Raw genomic sequence first — 13572 nt, forward strand, 5'->3', positions numbered from 1 at the left:
AAGAAAAATAATAGGAAACGCCACCCCAATGACAACTTCTCACAAGGCTTGTCTTCTGCTCATCCTGCTGTAGAAGACTATGAAGTCAACTCAAATATTCTTTGCCTCACTTGCCCCAAATGGTAACTAAACAGAGTTAGAAACTTTTCTTTGGACTACCTTATTCCTGAATTACGACAAATGCTTATCTGAGCAAACGTGGTCCACTACCTTGTTACTGGAGGTGACTTGGAGAGGAGGCTAGGCTTTTGTGCAGGTTGGGATTCTGGCTGTGTCTGTTTCGACTTCGAACAGACGAGAACATGGTGTTGCAGCCCGGGACTTTGCACTTGTGGAGCTGGCGGAGGTGCACAGTTTTGTAGTGAGCCCTGAAGGTCCCTTTATTACTGTACGTCTTTTGGCAGAGGTGACATGTTATGGGCAGCCCAGACGGCAGGCTGGCAAGGCTCTGGTCGGCCTTCTCCATAAGGACGCAGATGGGATAGTCATCCTCCCCGGGGACCAGGCTCGCCCCTTCACAGTTGCCATCGCTGTCCTCCATGAGCACGGTGCCTTCCTCACTTGCCCCGTCTGAGTCCCAGGAGGAATGGCTGCTACTCTCCGATTTCATGCTCGAGGTAGTACTCAAATCCAGGATGGTGCCCTCGCTTGGCGGACCGGAGGTGTAGCTCTCCAGGCCGGCGCTGTGGACTTGGGCTACTGGGTAAACCAGGCTGCCCATCCGACTCGTTCCCTTGAAGATGACAGATGTCGGGGAGGCTTGCTGTGTGAAAGCCACATCCTGATAGGCCTCCTTAGCCATATCTTTCAACAAGTAAGCTGCACGGAAATGGTCTTCATTGCTCTCCAACACTTCTTGAGTCAACACTTTTTGGTGGAGGTTTAAGTTTGAACTGTGTCTACGAGAGTGAAAAGATGGTTAGCAATGGGTTGGGCTGTTGTTTCTGTTGTGTTAAAGACAGCCTTCATTCTGAGTAGAGACACTAGGCAGATACCAGGAAAGCTTGTGGCATGAGAGAAGTGATACAGTGCGTGTGTGGTGGACACTGCCCACTGCCGTTCACCACTTGTCACAAGTTAGCATTTGACTAGATAGGTCAACAGAATATGTAGTTCTCTTCAGTTTCCACAGTCTGATTGACACGTAAGTTCTTGTACCTCATCTTTAGAGAATGGCTAGACTACTTCAGTTAGGCCAGTTCAACTGGGACACTGGAACCAGGAGATCCCAGAAGAAAACTGGTCACAAACAATAAGGAACTAAGCAGAGGACTTTATTTCAATGAAACCAAGAAATATTATCTTCTAGAGCTGCACTGTCCAGTATGACAGCTACTCATAAGTGTATGAGCACCTGAAAGGTGGCTAGTGTCATATATTGAAATGATAATATTTTGGATGGGCTGAGTGAAATAAAATATATTACTAACACTTACTTCACTTGTTTCTTTTTACTTTTTTAATGTGGCTACCAGAAAATTTAAAATTTCCTATGTGGCTTACATGGTGGTCTACAGCATTTGCATACACACCCCCACGCAAGTTCTACAGGTGTGAAAATCTGATTGGCTAGAAATTGTATGTGTGTGCATGAGTGTGGGGGGGGTGTGTGCACATGTGCATGTGCTAAATTTAGTTCGTATTTGCAACTTTCACTATATAGCAGACAGAAAACTTGCAAAGGCAGCACTGTGAGCACACTGCCAATCATCTACCCAACGATTACTCCTAAAGGACAGATAATGAGTATCCATTATGACACATGCCTTTTACTCATAAGGTATCATTTGATGTAACTTGTCAATCAATGTCGGCCTTGCTCGGAGATCCCCTAACTATTGATGAGCAAAAACACCCCTTACCAGAGGGTACAATCTTAAAGGTGATTGGAGAATTATTCCAAACAGGGAAAATACCTCCCCCAACACAGATCAGAATGCATGCCAGGGTCAAATTGGGAAAAACACCCTCACCTAAATAACAAGGAATCAAATTCTCTCTTCTAAATCTCCAAAGACATATGGGAGGGGTGTTACTCATAAAATGTATCAAATTTATTTCTGAACTTCTTTTTAATCCTCTTATACATTCTTTTCTTGGGACATAATCAGAATTATACTCCCAGATCACCCACTTTGCAAGCAGCTCTTCTCAACTGCAACTCTGCCCTGTGATTATGTCAGCACCCTGCGTTGAAGGGGCAGGTATGTCTCAGCAGAAAACCAGATATTAGATTGACATACAGGTTGCAGTATACACAAGTTGTCAAAAAAAGTCTGACAAACACATTTACTGGAACACTTTGCACAGAAAGGTCCCTGATGCAACAAAGCAAACCTCTGGGCCCTTTGCTCAACTCCTGAGGATCCCATGAACACCAAGAGCTAACATGTGGGCAGCCCTCTCTCCTCCTTAACCATCCTCAGAGGGTTAGATGCACTTCCCAAGGTGCCATGTACCCTGAGACCAGTGAGTACCACAGCTGCAAAAACCCTGTGGACCACGTGCCAGGCTTTCTGCTTCCAGGACTAATGCTGTGCCTACTGCCCAGGTCTGCATTTCTTCCCTCCAACCTCTACACCTCCCCCTCCAACTCTTCCCTCCCGTTTTTAACTATTTAGATTAGCTGAGACCAGTGGTTTTCAAATTGCGGCCTGGGTACCCCTAGTGGTCCCTGAGATCCTTTCAGGATGTCCCTCAAGTCAGACTCCTTTCATGATGATACTGAGACACTATTTTCCCTTTTCAGGCTCATTCTTTCACTAGTGTAGAGTGGAGTTTTCCAGAGGCTACGTGACATGTGATATTGCAACAGATTGAATGCAGAAGCTGGTATGAGAACCCAGTCGTCTTCTACCGGACCAGACATTAAAGATATTTGCAAAATGTACAACAAAGCCACTTCTCACTAAGTTTTTGATCCAGAAAATGTAGTTATTTTTCATAAAAATGTAATGGTAACATATAATAGGTTTATTAAGTGATGTGATACATATTTTTTCAATTTTAATTTCTAATACAGTAAATATTGATAGATAGAAACCCAAATAGACAAAAGTTCTTGAGGGTCTTGAGGTTTTAAGAATTTGTAAAGGGGCTGTGAGACCAAAACTTCTGCGAGCTGCTGGATTAGACAGAACTCCTCTGGGAAACCATCCCTAACTTCTCAGAGTTTGGTGAGGCGCCCTCCCACGTGCCCGTAACACAATACCCCCGCTTCTAGCAGCCACCACCTTCAGCTGTAATCACCTGCTTACTGCTCTGTCTTCCCCACTGGCCTTCTTGGGCAGGGACTGTGTCTAGAGCACCTAACACAGAAGGTTATTGACTATTTGTTGGCTAAATAAGTATCCACAGTGCTGTCCTCGTCCCTTGGTGATGGGTCCTAGGAACTGCTGTTGGCAGTAGCAGTGGCTTGAAGGGAGGAAGTCAGTTATCCTTACAGCCATGCAATTCTCATCTCTGACTCAGAAAAATGATGGTGGGCCCGGGACTGCTCACAAAGTCCTGTTTAAAATGGTATCATTTAAATCACAGATTCTAGGGAATATGCAGTCCAAGTTCTAGACTACTAGAATTAGTGGTTTACATTTAGAACGAAAGATGTTTTCCTGTGGTGGGGCAGGAGCATCACAAACAGGTCCCAAAATAAGAAAATGTTAAATATATGAAAAATAAATATAAATAGTATCTTAAATTCAATATGCCTTCTAATTTAGTAGACAATGTAGGTCAGAACAGTATCATAAATATCAAGGATAACCTGACCGATACGACTATCTCTTCTTTATAATGACAGCTTATTCATGAATGAACACCCCTCTTGGAGGGTAGAGGAGGGGCACTGGCTCACTAATTTGGGTATCTTGGTGGTTTGGTGCAACATCCAGCAACAGAAACAGGAATTTTAACTAATATCACCCCTGCCCTATCCTCTCTGCTCAAGACAATGTGTGTGTTCTTAGGAGCCCTGTCCAGGAATGTGTGTGGGAGTCTATACATTTTCACCCTCTTAATAAATTAGGTGCTACAACTTGGACTGAGGCAATGGTGGTGCTGAGCTGTTAGAAGTCAAGCTTGTTCGAGCGAATGTAACATTTTAACATTCTGTGAACCATTTAGCATCCATAATGCTGCATTTCATCAGAGAGCTGGTTCTCTCCTTAAAGCCTCCTGGGGTCATCTTTTGGTAAGCTTCCTCTTCCCTTTATAGGCTGGGGAGGAAGGCGACCTGAAGAGTGGTTATGCGACTCAAGTTCATTAAGAAAAGCACAAGTAAGATAGTAACGCCAGTGCTGTGTCCCCAGAGTGATGAGAGATACTCTATACCCGGGCACTCTGTACAAACAGTCTGACTCTGTGTGGTGGGGTCATGAAAACCCGGCACTGAAAGTCTTCTCATCTTTGAACCACACATCACAGACACTGAAATAACCTGTTAATTGCCTTTACTCTTTGATATCTTAGTATTTCAAAAATCTTCAATCAGGCAGTTATTCTTCCTTTCAAAAATAGTGGTTAAATAGAAATTGGAGAAAACGTTTCATTCTGTGGACTTCATAGTGTGAAATGAAAATCAGACAAGTTTTGGGGAGCTACAATCCTAACTTTAAAAGCTCCCCCGCTTCCTCCCCCTCTAATGTGTGAACTAGTTCATGATGCCTTATTCCAAACCCTTGGGGCCAGATGTTTCTGAATCCAGAATTTCTCAGGCTTTAAAAAGGCAGAATGATGCATATACTGTCATATCATGGCAATGTCCCCATAATAAATCCATTAACATTTCTGTATGGAATATATATTAAAAAAATCCACACAAAGGGAGATTTAAAAAGATTAAAATAGCCTCACATCATTTCAGGTCAGGTTTTGTGGCTAAATGAGTTTAAATTCTGGAATTGAAAATCCAGGAAATCTGGATCTATAGAACACTGTTTCTCAATCTGTGGTCCCTGGAATAGCATCAGTGTCCCCTGGGAACTTAGCAATGCAAACTCTCACATCTCGTCCCAGACCAACTGAAGCAGAAGTTCTAGGGGGAGGGCTCAGAAGTCTGTTTTAACAACCCTCCACGTGACTCAGATGCATGCTAAAGTTTAAGAACCACTGCCTTGGAAGAAATGATTGCCACCAGACGTCTTACCTGTCTCTGCTCCTGCGGGAAGGGAATGTGGCCTTACAGCCCTCCATCGTGCACGTGTGTGTTTCTTTGGCATGCATGTTCTTGTGATGCATTTTCACACCGCAAGCGTTTTTAAAGGTCTTCTTGCAGATGTCACACTGGAAGCGATTTTCCTCCTTCGGCCTCGCTAATGCGTGCTGACCTGAGTGCTCCAGCTCTTTGGAATCTTCAAAACAAGGAAAAGCCATCCCCCCGCTGGACAAAGCACTGAGGAGGCCCCCAGCCAGCAGGCGCTGCTGCAGTTTGACGTAGTCAGGAAAAGGGACACAGGGCTCCAGCCCGGGGGTGAGATGAGGTTCACGGCCACCATCTTCCCCGTCCCGTGGCACCACGGTCAGCACTGACTTCTGCTCAGTCTCCCTCTCTGAGTTGTATGTGGCCTGCTCGGGGGTTTGTCGGATGGCTCCGCTGGACTCGATGGCCGGTTTGAGATGGCAGGGCCTCTCTCCTTCAGGACCAGACTTCCCTAAGCTTCCCAATGGGGCTCTGTCTGACCGGGGGCTGCAGCCCTCCAGCTCGTCTTCACTGACCACCTGCAGGGGCATGTCTTCATCTGAGCTGAGAGTGTGCCTCTTCTCATCCGCTATCTCCACAGCCTCCTTCTCTATTTTGATGGGCATACTGGACTTCCGCGATTTCTTCTTGGGCAGGGCATCGAATGGCATTTCGTTGGAAACCAGTTGTTCCGGGATTGAAGAGGACAGCAGAGGGAGGGAAGGTAGCATCCCAGGTGTGTTTGCTAGCTCAGCCGGGGTGGCCGGACTGCGGTAGAAAGGAAGGACTGGCTGGACTGTCTTCAGGTTGGGAAAAAGCACTCCGTTTTGGCCGATGCTTGGGAAGGCTGGCTGGCTCCTGGAATCCTCCCCTGAACCAGTGTAGCCAGGGAGAGGCCGACAGTCTGGAGAAGTCACCCTGAAACCCGGGTGCTTATAGCTCTCAGAGGCAGCCAGGTTCAGGCTGTTCCTCAGGTCTTTGTCCCTGTTGTTTCTGTTCATTGGCATGTGCAGCCGGGGGTTGGGGTTGGCGCTGTGGCGGTTCCGGCTCCTCAGGGAGCTGAACACCATGTTACAGCCTTCGATGGTGCACTTATGCTTGATCTTCAGGTGGACGGCGTTGTAGTGGATCTTGAGGGTGCCTTTGTCATAGAAGGTCTTCTCACACGCTGTGCAGAACACCCGGCCCTTCTTTGTGCCGAGGCTGTTCCTCTCGGACTTCACTTTGCCCTCTGGGGACAACTGTGTCCTTTCGAGCTTTGTGATGATGTTGTATGAGCTGGAGTCACTTAAATGGGCGCTGTCTTCCTTTTTAGTAACAGGACCTGGACAGTTTAGACACTGCTCTTTTTCAACCTGAAATGGGGTGGAACTGGAAGTTAAGAAGCTGCTGTTGGGGAAGGGTCCGTGGATTTCCTGTTTGGGGTCCTGACTTTGGTCCTGACCCTGCTCCAGCACATATGGTTCGGGCACTGACCCTATCAGTGCGGGAGGCACAGGGTTGAAGAACTGGAAGGGCAGCATGAAGGTCATGTTGTTTATGAGGTTCTCAAAGGGGTGTATACTGCCGGGGTTTCCTTTGTCTACAGAAGGGGGGAGGCTGCCACTCCGGTGGCTGCAGCTCTCGATGAAAGCCCTGATATCTACGTTCGCCGTGGAGGGCGGGATGATGATGGACTGCTCTTCCTTCTCTTGAATTGCCATGAGCTCAACGATAGACTTGGTCTCTCCAAAACGAAGGAACTGCTGCAAGGTGGCCACCTCTTCCTCACTGGTCATGATGCTCCAGTGATCCAACACCTTTCCTGATGCATCCTAAACCCAAACCAGAATTAAAACGGGCAATTAATTTACTATTCCTTACCCTTTTCTCTAAGAAAGGAACCATGTATGTGGTCAGGGCCTCCACCAGCACCACAGGGCACTTTTGTACATATTAGAAAAAGACACCCCTGTGAGCACAAGGCTTGATGAGTTCAGCCCTCGCTCACCCCACTGTCCTAGGACAGAAACTCTGTGCAGAAAATAAACTGCACAAATGTAAGCAGTGGTCCAGAAGAGAGAAATAAAATTATATCACTTAAGCCTAAGGAGAAGTTTGGTGATTATTTTCCATCTTATTTCAAACCAATTGGTTGTCTTGCATCAGGCATAATTTTCCTCCACTAAAATTAAAATATGTATCATTTGAACAATAGTAACTTCTTTATCTAAAGAGTATAGATGAGGCAATCAGGCCTAGATATAGTTCAAGTATTTATTTGCTGCAAGTTTAATAATCTTTCCCAAGCAACTAACATTGAAAAACAAATGAACCTGTATTGATCTATTGCCTATGTTCACAAAGCAGAGCTGTAATTACACTAGAGTGTTGGAGATCTTTCAAACTCTAGCAAGGCCTAACTTTTCCCAAAACTACAATAAATATTTTATCACAGAACATGTATTTGATGGCCTACTGAGATTTTTCACAGTGCATGTAAGAGTTTTGAAGATGATGAGGAATGTAACATCATAAATTTTTCATGCACTAGAGGTTCAAGGTAATTGATTCCATATTTTTAATCCTAACACTAGAAAGCAAGATTATTAGGATCATTAAATATTGATCTATGTCATAATGTAAGATCATAATGCTGCTCTACATAAAAGGTGGTTTCTAGCCTGCTGGGGGTCCTGCACTCGAGGTGAGCAAACATGTTTCCAGAGGAAGACTGGAGGCATTGTCAGAGTTCGAAAGAAGTGGGTTCAAATTCTCAGTCTGCTGCATACAAGTTGAGTGACTTCAGCAAGATTTAGAAGCACTCAGTCTCTGGTTTTCTAACTGGAAAATGGGGATAATCTACCTACCTTGTGAGATTACTGGATGAGGGTCTACGTCAATAAATGGTTGTTATTAGTGTTTGTTTCAGGGTTATGGTCCAGCTGAGTTAGACTGAAGTGTATGTTAATCTTGGAAATAACATTCATCTGCCCATTTCGTTGAAATTTTTATCAAAGTTAGCTGACATTTTCTAGCGTAGTAACAAGGAAGAAAATGCTGTAGCTGTTTCATATGTCAGAGAAATGATATAATTCACACCAGGGAATACGTTCTTTGCTGTCGAAACACCCTGATAGCCTCTCTGGATAGGAAGCATAAGGCCTACCCCCCACAGTATGGTACAGAAAGAGAGGTAAAACTACTCTGCAAAGGAAAGAGATGAGAGAAGGGACGAAAGGCATGGAATGATGGAGAGACGTAGAGAAAATGCGAGGAGGCCAAAAGGAACTGGGGAGGCAGAGAGAGAATGAGCCAGAGCATGCACACAGAAATATCACAAGGTGATGGAGCCTGGGAAGGAAAATTAGCAGTAGGATGGATGGCAGAGGGCTTTAAAGAACAGGAAGGTGTGGCATGAAATTGTAACTGTTTGCTGTGCCCTTCTGCAATGTAAGTTCCCTTCCTCAACCCCAAACTCTCAGTAAAATCTGAAACATGATGTCTTGTGTCAGTAAATAGTTTGAGGATAATAAAAGAAATGGAGGCAGCACCAAGGAAGGGGCAAATGGCTGACTGTGGAAGAGCTGGCTGAGTGAAACCCAAATCAGAGAATATGTAATGCTCCCGCATCCTGAAGTCTCACAGATACCTTGAGGAAAGGCACGGATTTCACCCAGAACATTGAGGTAGGGTTTAAGCCATTAGAAATAACTATGAAAGGGAAGGATGACTACCAATGGCTGTAGCACTGTAGGCAACTGGGTTACATCAGTTCCATGGACACGAGCTTCGGAAGACATTCTAGGAGAACAGTGCCCATGGTCCCCATACCTGCAGCACGTATCCACGGATGTAATCCTGGAGGGTCCAGTCCAAGGCACGGAGGATCTGGAGGACCTCATCTTGCTTCAACACACTGAAGAGCCGGTCCAGTAGGATTTTCAGGCGAACAGGGATGGCCTGGGTCCCATACAGCATGAGGCTGCTAATATCAAACACCACGTTGGACTGGACAATCTCCACCTGGCTTGTTGGATACACGGGGGGAATCCTTAGCTTACTTAGAGCTGAAAAAGTGAATTGAAGAAATATCGTTTTTCAAGATTCTACTTTTAAGAGAAACACTGCACAGAAGTAGGTTAGCGCTAACTCTCAGTTATTTGTTCCAGTAGAAAAACCACAAATATGCAAACAATTAATAATCTTAATAGCTATCTGGCTCCAAGTTATTCTCAGGAACTTCTAAAATAAAATGGACTAGCCTGAGAGGCTTCTTTTCTCCCTTTCCTGTGGCATGCCTAAGGAGTAAAACAGCTGCAAGTAGGGACCGTGCACAGAAAACGGGTAAAAACGAAGGCGGCAGGTGCATAATCAAGAAGATGGAAAACCAGGAAGCATGGGGTCTGGGGAAGAACCTGGACTTGGAAATCCAACAGATCTGGGTTTGAGCCCTGGTCTGCCACTATCTAGTTGTTGGGCTGGGCAAGTTAAGCCACTGAACTCCATGCTGTCCAATGCAACAGTCATCAGTCACATATGGCTATTCAAATTTAGATTTAAATTAATTAACATTAAATAAAACTAAAAATTCAGTTCACCAGTTGCGCTAGTCACATTTCAAGTACTTGTAGCCACATGTGGCTAGTGTAGGGCTGTCAGGTATAGCAAATAAAAATACAAATAAAAATTAAACTTGAATATACATTTCAGATAAAAAATGAATAAGTGGTATACACTTAAACCAAAAATATTCATTGGGATATACTTAGGCTAAAAAATTATGTATAGTTTAACCGAAATTCAAATTCAACTGAGCATTCTGTTCTTCCATCTAGCAACCCTGGGTTAGAGGCTACTATATTAGACATCACAGAACATTTCTACTGTTGCAGAACGACAGCCCTGAAGCACCATTTTCTACATCTTTAGAAGGGGGTTGATAAACACTTATCATATAGAGTTGTTAAGATTCAAAGAGATAACGTATATAAAGCTCTTAGGCTGTTACCTGGCACATAGCAGTAACTTACAAATGTTAGCTGTCATTCTTAGATATTAAATCTGTTCCTGAATAACTGTAAGTTATTTAAAGGGTACACTAAAGGCCAAGAGAGGGGGCAAAATAAAGTTACCGTGGGCCACCCATCCATGTCTGCACTGCTCACACTGACGGTGGTTTATTTTCCCTGGTTTGAAGCTTTGGCAACTACAGTTCAGAGTACAGCCGATGGCCTGCAGAAGAGAACACAGGGATACCTGGCATGTTAGTGTGGCGTGGAACACACATCACATTTACATAACAAAACACACTCCTCCACTGAGCAACATCCTTTGAGTGATGTGTGCCCACTCTGTGCCAGGCCCAGACTTGTACAGTGTATCCTGGAAAGAGGAGAAGCTGGCCCCAGACCTGGAGACGGTGAACATGCTACACAGATATTCTGCATGCGAGAATGGGCTAAAATCCCAGAACTCTTTATAAGAAAGGATTAATTACAGGGCTTCCCTGGTGGTGCAGTGGTTGAGAATCTGCCTGCTAATGCAGGGGACACGGGTTCGAGCCCTGGTCTGGGAAGATCCCACGTGCCACGGAGCAACTGGGCCCATGAGCCACAACTACTGAGCCTGCGCATCTGGAGCCTATGCTCCGCAACAAGAGAGGCCGCGATAGTGAGAGGCCCGCGCACCGCGATGAAGAGTGGCCCCTGCTTGCTGCAACTAGAGAAAGCCCTCGCACAGAAAAACGAAGACCCAACACAGCCAAAAATAAATAAATAAATAAATTAATTAATTAAAAAAAAAAAAAAGGAAAGGATTACAGGTGGGAAGGAAACATCTTGCTTGTTATTAAGGACACAGAAAGGGTGAAGAAGAGTCACATTCTCACTAAATCTCTAAGTTGACCAGAACAGCAACCCTGAAAGGTATACACGGGCTACCCTGACACAAGTAAATAGGAGAGCAATCAGAACTGACAGTATCACACATGTGTAATTCGTTACCCCCCAAAATGAGGCAGAGGCTGAACATCAAGATAGATTTGAGGACATGCAATGGCTGACCACACTGACGATGATTCCCCGACTCCGCTCACTGGACTGTGTGACTGACAGACGCACACAGGCTGGACAAGCCCTGCATCGATGCCCAGGTGCAGGTCGAAGTGTCGGGTGTGGTGTAGGGGTGTGGAGTGTGCAAATACACAACTGAAATTGAAACTAGAGATGTACGTGACAACAAAGTTCTAGTATTAAGAACAAAGCTTCACATGTATTCTTAAGATGAATTTCTCAAAACGGAATAGAGGCCTGAGGAATATAATCTATTATTAAAGAGAAAAAGCTCTCACAGGAGCTCTGTCAGTGAGATTCCTGGGAAGCGCCTCTGTGTGGAATCTGTATGATTCAAGAGAGCTTTGACACTGGGGAGTGTCTCTGTGTTTGGAGGGGATGAAAGAGCCCTACGACTATGGGTTTAAACCCTCCATGTGACAATTAAGGGACTATGTGGCCTTGGGTGGGGACAGGGAAGGGGAGAATCTGGCCTAGGACACTTTAAGGAGTATATAACTAGTCTTCACTTAAAAATCAGTTGCTGGTGGGATTGTAAAATGGTGCAGCCACTTTGGAAAACAGTCTGGCTGATCCTCACAAACACAGTTACTATATGACCAAGCAACTCCACTCCTAGGTATAAGCCCAAGAGAACTGAAGACATATGGCCACGCAAAACTTGTACCCGAACTTTAAAATCAGCATTATTTATATTAGCCCCGAAGTGGAAACAACCTCAATATTGATCAGCTGATGAATGGATAAACAAAATCTGGTATGTCCATACAATGGGATATCACTAGGCAATAAGAAAGAATGAAGTACTGATACCTGCTAAAACATGGGTGAACTCTGAAAATATTATGCTAATGAAAGAAGCCAAGTACAAAAAGTCACAGGTGGAATGATTCCATTTATGTGAAATGTCAGGAACAGGCCAATCCATAGAGGCACAAAGCAGACTAGTGGTTACCGGGGTCGTGGGGAGCAGGTAGGGATGAGGAGTGACTGCTAATGGGTGGTAGTGGGGGGAAAGGGTTACCTTTTTTGTTTGTTTTCATCTTTTATTAAAAATTAATTAATTAATTAATTAATTTTTGGCTGCGTTGGGTCTTTGTTTCTGTGGGTGGGCTTTCTCTAGTTGCGGCCAGCGGGGGCTACTCTTTATTGCAGTGCGTGGACTTCTCACTGCGGTGGCTTCTCTTGTTGCAGAGCATGGGCTCTAGGCACATGGGCTTCAGTAGTTGTGGTGTGCGGGCTCAGTAGTCGTGGCTCGTGGGCTCTAGAGCGCAGGCTCAGTAGCTGTGGCACACGGGCTTAGTTGCTCCACGGCATATGGGATCTTCCTGGACCAGGGATCGAACCCGTGTCCCCTGCATTGGCAGGCGGATTCTTAACCACTGCGCCACCAGAGAAGTCCTGTTTTCATCGTTTTTTAAAAACAGCTTTAAGTTGAGATATAGTTCACATATACAATTCACCCATTTAAAGGAGACAATTAAATAATTTTTTAGTATATTCACAGAGTTGTACAACCATCGTCACAATACAATTTTAGAACATTTTCATCATCCCCAAAAGGAACCCTGTGTACAAGTTTATTGCAGACATATGCTTTCATTTCTTTGGGATATACTCCTAGGAGTAGAACTGCTGGATCATATAGTAACTCTATGTTTAACTTTTTGAGAAAATCCCAAACTGTTTTTCAAAGTTTATATTCCCACCAGCAGTCTATGAGGGCTCTGATTTCTCCACATCCCCACCAACACTAGTTACTGTTTGCCTTTTCTACTGTAGTTATCCTACTGGGTATAAGTGGTATCTCATTGCGGTTTTGATTTGCATTTCCCTGACGGCTAATGGTGTTCAGCATCTTTTCATGTGCTTGACGGCTATCTGTATGTCTGTTCAGATCTTTTGCCCATTTTTAAATTGGGTTGTCTTTTGAGCATTGAGTCGTAAGAGTTCTTTATATACTCTAGGTACAAGTCCCTTACCAGATATACGATTTGCAAATATTTTCTCCAATCCTTGGCTTATCCTTTCACTATCTTCATGGTACCCTCTGAAACACAGATAGTTTAAATTTTGACCAGAGTTTCTTTTTGAGGTGATGAAAATGTTCTAAAATTAGATAGCAGTGATGGTTGCACAACTCAATGAATACAGTGAAACCACTCAGTTGTATACTTTATAAGGGTGAATTTTATGGTATGTGAATTATATTTTGATAAAAATATTATTTTAAAAAATCAGTCCACTATACTCCTATTAGAATGGCCAAAATCCAGAACACTGACAGCATCAAATGATTGTGAGGATGTGGAGCAACAGAAATCTCATTCATTGCTGATGAGA

The 13572-nt window shown here is 44.3% G+C and overlaps 1 protein-coding gene across 1 annotated transcript in view; it reads right to left on the reverse strand.

Annotated features, from left to right (window-relative positions):
* Positions 1-214: 214 nt before the first annotated feature.
* The window catches only part of BNC1 (basonuclin zinc finger protein 1), a 30121-nt gene continuing 16763 nt past the window's right edge, over positions 215-13572 (reverse strand). The window contains exons 2-5 of the mRNA XM_068537966.1: positions 10291-10390; positions 8990-9225; positions 5144-6990; positions 215-899 (exon numbers count right to left, since the gene is read on the reverse strand). Of these exons, the coding sequence (XP_068394067.1) occupies positions 215-899; positions 5144-6990; positions 8990-9225; positions 10291-10390 (2868 nt within the window). The remainder of the gene's footprint in view (positions 900-5143; positions 6991-8989; positions 9226-10290; positions 10391-13572) is intronic.

Source organism: Eschrichtius robustus, chromosome 1 (genome assembly GCF_028021215.1).
Source record: "Eschrichtius robustus isolate mEscRob2 chromosome 1, mEscRob2.pri, whole genome shotgun sequence".
Lineage (NCBI taxonomy): Eukaryota > Metazoa > Chordata > Mammalia > Artiodactyla > Eschrichtiidae > Eschrichtius > Eschrichtius robustus.